The following is a 7,884-nucleotide window of genomic DNA, read 5'->3' on the forward strand; positions in this document are numbered from 1 at the left end:
TCAGCTACAGCCACAAATTATACTCAGGACGGGGAAATCATGCATATGATCGTGTTTTCAACCCTCGGCTTCAAGACAAATTCAATGGCCACGCAGGAAACTGTCTCTAAGATTCCGAAGCCATATGCGGTATTACAAAGAAATATATTGAAGCAGTTATGAATAATCATTATAATCTACAATCGGAACGTCAGGTTGTTCGGATTCCGCCATTAACGTAAATATGCAACAGCATGTTAACCTAGACATGGTACACATACAAGGAAGAAAAACTGTAGCCGCCAAAGCGAAAAAATTACAAGAGTTTTCCATCCAACGTAAACACAAGGTACTCATATCGTACGTACGTGTGTACGTACATGCGTACAGTAACTAACCCGGTTTGATTTGCGAAACAAGTTCCAGTGCCGAACGAGTACAGGCACAAATCCCATTAGTCGATTAACCGTTAATCTCCCGTCAAAACGGGCGTCAGGTTTTCATTTCTTGGTCGATTGGGATCATGGTATTGCCGCATGATTTGTTGACTTGCTGTCATTGAATCAGTTAATTTCGTTTCCACGTTGCTTAGTTAATTTCGTTTCCACGTTGCTTAAGCCGACGATTGCTTAGAGCCATTGTCGTCAGCTACAGAGGCAGAGTGACACGACGCAGGCAGACAAGACACCTAATGACGATAAACGCAGAGATAAACAGACAATGGAGGGTATTGATACATATATGTGTTATGCGCGGAAGCAAGGATGTATGTATGAAGCATCCCCCCCCCCTCTCTCTCTCTCTCTCATTCAGACAGATAGCGTCTATACTTAGCAAGCTGTCAACCCCGATAGCAGTACAGCACGCTGTGCCTCATTTCATTGTTATTTTTGTCACGATGAATAGTGCCAGATACATGCATTGCTTCTTTTTGATCAACATCGCAAATAAAACAACAACAAAAACAAAACAACAACAAAACTGTGAAAGCAACTCACAACTCATGTCAAACTGAAACAAACATAAGACACATACTGGATGTCACCAGTTAAGCTACTTTGTTTATTTTTAGTTACCTGTGTCTTCTGTGTGTGTGTGTGTGTGTGTGTGTGGAAGCGTGGTGGTTGTGAGTATGAACGCGCGCATGTAGGTCGATGTGGGTGCATATGCGTTACCATTATTGTTGTTATTACAGTTTTGTTTTTCGTGGCGATATCATCATAATCATCGGGGGCAGGGGGTTGGGGGGGGGGGGGGGGGGGGGAGACAGCTAAGAACGGTGTAACACGGCGTCATACCCTCCCGTCGCCATAATGTCCGCCACGGTCCAGAAAGCTGTGGCCCAATAACTTCTTCTTCTCCTTTGTCTTCTTGTTTTGGCCCCGATATTTGTTTTTGACGTGGAAGAGCTCCATCACCTGACACCGGTTGGAGAGGACAACAGCCAGTGAGCCATGGTGGAACAATGAATGAAGGACACTCACTTCCGACTGTTTCCAGCAGATACATGCCCTGACCCGGGTTGGCCTCATCATCTATTTAGCCGCTATGTTTGCTCAGCACTGAGAATTTTTCCGAAGTTTGTGGGGTTAGAGTAGACATAAGAACATTTTTTTCTGTTAAAAAAAAAGCCCACAACTTTGCCGCTGTATAACCTCGCCCCTTGACGCTATTTTGAAAGTGTTATTTTTAAGTTGCTCTTTTCTGGTACTGTTGGTAATTTACGTGTACTTTTACCCCCCAAAAACTATTGGAAGCAAACAGGAGCAAAGAAAACAAAGAAGACAAAAAATCAGAACAAAAAGAACAGCGAAGATGAAGACGTGCAGAGCTAAAGAGCACAAAACAGCAACAACAACAACAACAATATCAACAACACCTTATTCCATGATTATCAAACCGAAAAAAAACAAACAAACAAACAAAAAAACCACCTCGTCTTCCTGAAAGAACAAACCAATAGGTGCCCAGTCGTTGATATAAGTAGAAGATTAGTGGTGTTCACGAGTGTACGTAAAGGATTATAGCCGTTGTTATCCGGTGACTGAACAACTGTGTCACACTCTACACCCGTGCCAAAATCAGGTAACAGTTAGGTCGGATTGACGGCGAATTGACGGCCTCCACAAACGGGTGGACGGGTGGCGTGATCAAGGACACTATCCGGGACGTGACAGTTGTGGCTTTTGTTGGACCCTTGTACGGAGATGGAAGCCGCGAGAAAAGTGCTTCGCATGCTGGCGCTGCTGACTCTGTCCGTGTAAGTTGCGGTCGAAGTTAAGGGTATTTGGAGTCAATATAGTTTGGGTGTGATGTCGTCTTCAACTTTTTTTATTCTCCTTTCTCCTCGTCGTTTTGTGTGTTTTGTTTTGTTTTTATTTGTTTCTCCAGTATCAGTATCAGTATCAGTAGCTCAAGGAGGCGTCACTGCGTTCGGTCAAATCTATGCACGCTACACCACATCTGTCAAGCAGATTCCTGACCAGCAGCGTAACCCAACGCGCTTAGTCAGGCCTTGAGAAAAAAATAACTAAAAAAAAAAAATAATAATAATAATAAAATAAAACAATAATAATTTTTTTAATTAGATAAATACATAAAAATACTACTAATAATAATAATGATATTTATAAGGCGCAAAATCTTGATGAAGTCAACTCTAAGTGCACCAAAAAAAAAAAAGATATTTCTCCTATCATCGGTGCCACTAAGCTGGGTGGTTAGAGCGGTGGACTTTGGTTCTGAGAGTCCTGGGTTCGAGCACTGTTGGTTAAGGATGGTGACCAGTTTCCCCCATCTCACAGGTCAACACTGGTGCAGGCCCGCTAATGTTTTATCTCCTTCGTGTGTATGCACATGCAGAGGATGTTATAATTATACGCATTTTAAGTATCCGGTATTCGATGTCAGCGTTCGGTGAGCTATGGAAATACGTAATTTGAATAACTTGAAAACATAACGTAGTATTAGTAAATAGTCTGAAAGTTGTGGTTTTCTGGGTGTGGTAATCAGGACAGACTGAGGGCAGTGGAACTGCAGTGGATTAGCGGGGTGCTAAACACACATGTATGTGTTAGTGTTGCTGACTAACTCACGCGCGAACAGAACACACGCACACACATAACACAAAATTTAATGTGCGCAGGGAATGTACACCCACCCACCCACACACACACACACACACACACCTCCGCACGCAAGCATCACCATACTCATCAGCAGCGTGTAATACACCATCAGTACTTTACCATCACCCTGATCACTATAGACCATGAATGTAACCGTCATCACTGTCATAAGTATCATCATTCATCATCACCGATATTGTTACAGTACATTTTAAGCAGTTTGGTAAATGTTTTTAAGCTGGGTTTTCATATTGTGAAACGCCTGAAGTGGAATCTGTCATTACGACAGACAGCCATTATAATCTGAGTGGCAGATTGTGAAGATGCAGGCTGTATGTATTCCAGGATAGCTTCCCCCCCACACCACTAACCACCACCACCATCTCAACTCTCTTCCTCTTTCTCTTTCTTTCTTGAATGGTTGGTCAAGTTTTTAACATAATTGAGTCGAAATATATTGTTTGCTTTGTCTTGATTTTATCGGTGTGTGTGTGTGTGTGTGTGTGTGTGTGTGTGTGTGTGTGTGTGTGTGTGTGTCTGTGTCTGTGTCTGCGTGTCTGTGTGTGTGTGTGTGTGTCTGTGTGTGTGTGTGTGTGTGTCTGCGTGTCTGTGTGTGTGTGTGTGTGTGTGTGTGTGTGTGTGTGTGTGTGTGAAGTCTTCTTTTAACGTCTGTTCACTAGAAGTGTTATTAGACGGAAAGAAGAGGTGTGTGTGTGTGTGTGTGTTTTGTCTTGTCCTGTCCTGCCTTGGCTTGGCTTGTCATGTCTTGTGTTGTCTTGTCCTGGCTTGGCTTATCATGTTTTGTGTCGTCGTGTTTTGTTTTGTTTTTTCTTGTCACGGCTTGGCTTGGCTTGGCTTGGCTTGGCTCGTCATGTCCTGTGTTGCCTTGTCTTGTCTTGGCTTGGTTTGGCTCGTCATGTCCTGTGTTGCCTTGTCTTGTCTTGGCTTGGTTTGGCTCGTCATGTCCTGTGTTGCCTTGTCTTGTCTTGGTTTGGCTCGTCATGTCCTGTGTTGCCTTGTCTTGTCTTGGTTTGGCTCGTCATGTCCTGTGTTGCCTTGTCTTGGCTTGGTTTGGCTCGTCATGTCCTGTGTTGCCTTGTCTTGTCTTGGCTTGGCTCGTCATGTCCTGTGTTGCCTTGTCTTGGCTTGGCTTGGCTTGGTTTGTCATGTCTTATGCTGTCTTGTCCTGTTTTGTCTTGTGTTGTCTTACCCTGGCTTGGCTTGGTATATTTTGTGGTGTCTCTACTTGGCTTGGCACGTGGCTTGTGTTGTCTTGTCCTGTTTTGTCTTGTCTTGTGTTGTCTTGTCCTGGCTTGTCTCACTTCGGTCATGTCTCTGTATGTGCATAAGTGTGTGTGTGTGGGAGGGGGGGGCGTGGGGGTGGAGAGAGTGTGTGCATGTGTATGGATGTGAATGTGTGAATGCGTTCGTTTTATTGCTTTTTACAATGCTAATGATGATGATGATTATTCGTAGTAATAGCAGTAGACGTAGCAATGTTAACCAAAATTATTATTGTCGTGTCGTTATCCGTTGATGTTGTTATATTGTTATTGTTGTCACAAGGACAGATTGGAAAGACTATGCGATGCCTAAAAATCTTTATTTATCCTTGAGTAATAAAGTTGGGTTTTTTTTTGGGTTTTTTTAATGTTTGAATCTTGAATCTTGTCCTGGCTTGTCACGTGCTGTGCTGTGCTGTGTTGGTGCAGCCTGCCCGGCCAGGCCCTGACGCTGAAGGAAGAGCTGCACCATCAGATGCTCAACGTCACCTCCTTCCCTGCCTACGATGCTGCCGTCCGCCCCGTGCATGACGCGTGTACGTCTCTGCCTGTCAATCACATCAAATCAAATCAAATCAAATCAAATCAATCAAAAACACTTTATTCATCCACATGGAAATTAAGTTGTGCAATCACCAGGCTCGTTGTAAACGCTGGCATAAAATCATCATGCGCAACGTAAGAAGAGATGAAAACTAGTCAAATAAGAATTCCCAATAGCTGACGATATACTAACCCCCACACACACATACTCGTGTTAAGCAGACAATAGGGTATTGCACAACAATATTTACAAATGAAAACATCCAACAAAAAAAGGGTATAGATTACTAAAAATGACATGCGCGCACGCACGCACGCACGCACGCACACACGCACACACGCACATGCGCACACACACACACACACACACACGCGCGCGCGCGCGCGCGCGCACACACGTTAAGACCTGTACAACAATACATTAATAAAAACATCAAGGGAATAAATCGTATATATAAGTAAAATGCACACACACACACACACACACACACACACACACACACACACACACACACACACACACACACTCATTCACACACACACTCACACACACACATACAACGTATGCATGCGTATAACATATGTCACGCCAATAAAATTAGTACATTAACATTAAGATACAATGTCTGTCTGTCTGTCTGTCTGTCTCTTTGTCTGTCTGTCTGACTGTTTGCCTCTGCCTGACGCATGAACAGGCTGTCTGTGTGTCAGTCTCTGCCTGTCTTTCTCTCTTGTGAAGTGTAATGATGTGCAGCGAGCGAGCGAGCTCGAGTGTGTGTGTGTGTGTGTGTGTGTGTGTGTGTGTGTGTGTGTACGCTCGCGCGCTTGAGTGAACATACAAGCGCGTATGATGTCTTTATGCGCTAACGTGTTGTGTATGTGTGTGTGTGTGTGTGTGTGTGTGTGTGTGCGTGCGTGCGTGCGTGCGTGTGTGTCCGCGTGCATGCTCGGAAGCGTACGTTTTGTCTTTGTTCTCAGTAGACATGGATGTAAGATGGTAATTATGACAGAATATCTGTGGGTTGTGAAAATAGACTGGAAAAGAATAGAATACTTTATTGTTAAACCTTAAGGTTTATAATACACAAGGCAATACAAACATGATATATATACCCACTTCATTTTGCATAGTTTCGTGAAATCATGTTGTCTTGATCACATCAATATTCATACTAATATTACAAATAGAAACATGGACATCCTTAGCTGCAATTCTTTTTGCAACAGTAGCTCGCTACTTACGGAATTTGGTCGACATTCTGTCTTAAGATAATTTGTTTCTGTAGATATCGCATTTCACACAATGATCTAAAAGATGAATTTTACCTTCGAAACACTTACAAGCAGCACACAGTCTTTGTTCTCTGGGTGTATTTTTTGTTATACCTTTCTTCCCTGATCGATCTGTGTCAGCTGGAAGTCCGGTGACTGTGGAGATCGATGCTGTGATGATTTCAGTGGGGCCTGTCAGTGACATGGATATGGTTCGTTTTGTGTGTGTGTGTGTGTGTGTGTGTGTGTGTGTGTGTGTGTGGTGTTTGTGTGTGTGTGTGTGTGTGTGCGTGTGTGTGTGTGTGTGTGTGTGTGTGTGTGTGTGAGGTCTGGGGTGTGTGTGGTGTGTGTGTGTGTGTGTGTGTGTGTGTGTGTGTGTGTGTGTGTGTGTGTGTGTGTGTGTGTGTGTGTGTTTGTGAGGTCTGGGGAGGTGTGTGCGTGCGTGTGTATGTATAAGGACGTGTGTGTGTGTGTGTGTGTGTGTGTGTGGCTGCCTACATGGCGGGATAAACAAACAACACGGTCATACACGTAAAATGTTACATGTCTGCATGAGTGTGTAGGTACACGTGTGCATGACAGAATCCGGACTGAATCAGGAAACGAATGATGAGCGCCCAATGGGCAGCTGCCCGTCGACTCTACCCTGTTAGGCAGCTTGTTATGCAAATGACTCCCGTGTGTGTAAAGCGCTCAGAGCTTGGTCTCCGACCGAGGATAGGCGCTATTTAAGTATCCGTATCATATATTATGCCATATCATATCAGTGTGTGTGTGTGTGTGTGTGTGTGTGTGTGTGTGTGAGTGAGAGAGAGAGAGGTGTGGTGACAGCAACGCAATTGTGTGTGTGCGCGCGCGTGTGTATGTGTGTGTGTGTGTGTTTGCGTGCGTACGTGTGTGTGTGTGTGTGTGTGTGTGTGTGTGTGTGTGATTGTTTATACCTGCAATTTGTAGTGTTGTCTTGGTGTATAGATACACATACATGTGTTGTTGTTGTTTTTTCATGTGCAGAGGTATGTTATTAAGTAAACTGTTGTATGTGTGTTGTTTCATGTAGGGGGGCTAATCGCCCATTACAACTGGGAGTCTGCGCTTACATAAGTACTATCCGTTATTGTCAGTAATTATCATCATTATCATATGCCCCTCCAGACATGGACACTGTCCTGCTACATCCGCCAGGAGTGGAACGACCCCCGCCTGATGTTGCCCAACACCACCACGGGAGGGGGGGCCCCCGGGGGCAGGGGGTTGGTGCAGATGGGGTACCAGGAGGTGGACAGGCTGTGGCTTCCTGACATCTTCTTCTCCAACAGCCAGGAGGACCGCAAGCACCTCGTCACTGTGCCCAACCACCTCGTCTACATCGATCCCGACACGGGCAACGTGATTTATAGTCAGAGGTGTGTGTGTGCGTGTGTGAAGGGGGGAGGAGGGTGAGGGGTTAGGGGGGCGGGGAGTGGGGGGGGGCAGCGGGGCGGGTGGTCGAGGGTGGTGGTGTGTGTGTTTGTGTGTGTGTGTGTGTGTGTGTGTGTGTGTGTGTGTGTGTTCGTAAATGGCTATGCGCGCGCGCGCCGTGTGTGTGTGTGTGTGTGTGTGTCTGTGTGTGTGTGTTTGTCTGTGTCTGTCTGAGTAGGAGGGGTGGTGGTGTTTGTGCGCGTGTGTGATCGTGTGTGTGT

At 45.0% G+C, this 7,884-nt stretch overlaps 1 protein-coding gene across 1 annotated transcript in view; it reads left to right on the forward strand.

Moving 5' to 3' along the window:
* Window positions 1–2,186: 2,186 nt before the first annotated feature.
* LOC143300011 (glycine receptor subunit alpha-4-like) overlaps window positions 2,187–7,884 on the forward strand; it is a 15,375-nt gene continuing 9,677 nt past the window's right edge. The window contains exons 1-4 of the mRNA XM_076613567.1: window positions 2,187–2,239; window positions 4,820–4,926; window positions 6,347–6,417; window positions 7,358–7,608. Of these exons, the coding sequence (XP_076469682.1) occupies window positions 2,187–2,239; window positions 4,820–4,926; window positions 6,347–6,417; window positions 7,358–7,608 (482 nt within the window). The remainder of the gene's footprint in view (window positions 2,240–4,819; window positions 4,927–6,346; window positions 6,418–7,357; window positions 7,609–7,884) is intronic.

This window comes from Babylonia areolata, chromosome 25 (assembly GCF_041734735.1).
Source record: "Babylonia areolata isolate BAREFJ2019XMU chromosome 25, ASM4173473v1, whole genome shotgun sequence".
In the NCBI taxonomy this organism is placed as follows: Eukaryota; Metazoa; Mollusca; class Gastropoda; order Neogastropoda; family Buccinidae; genus Babylonia; species Babylonia areolata.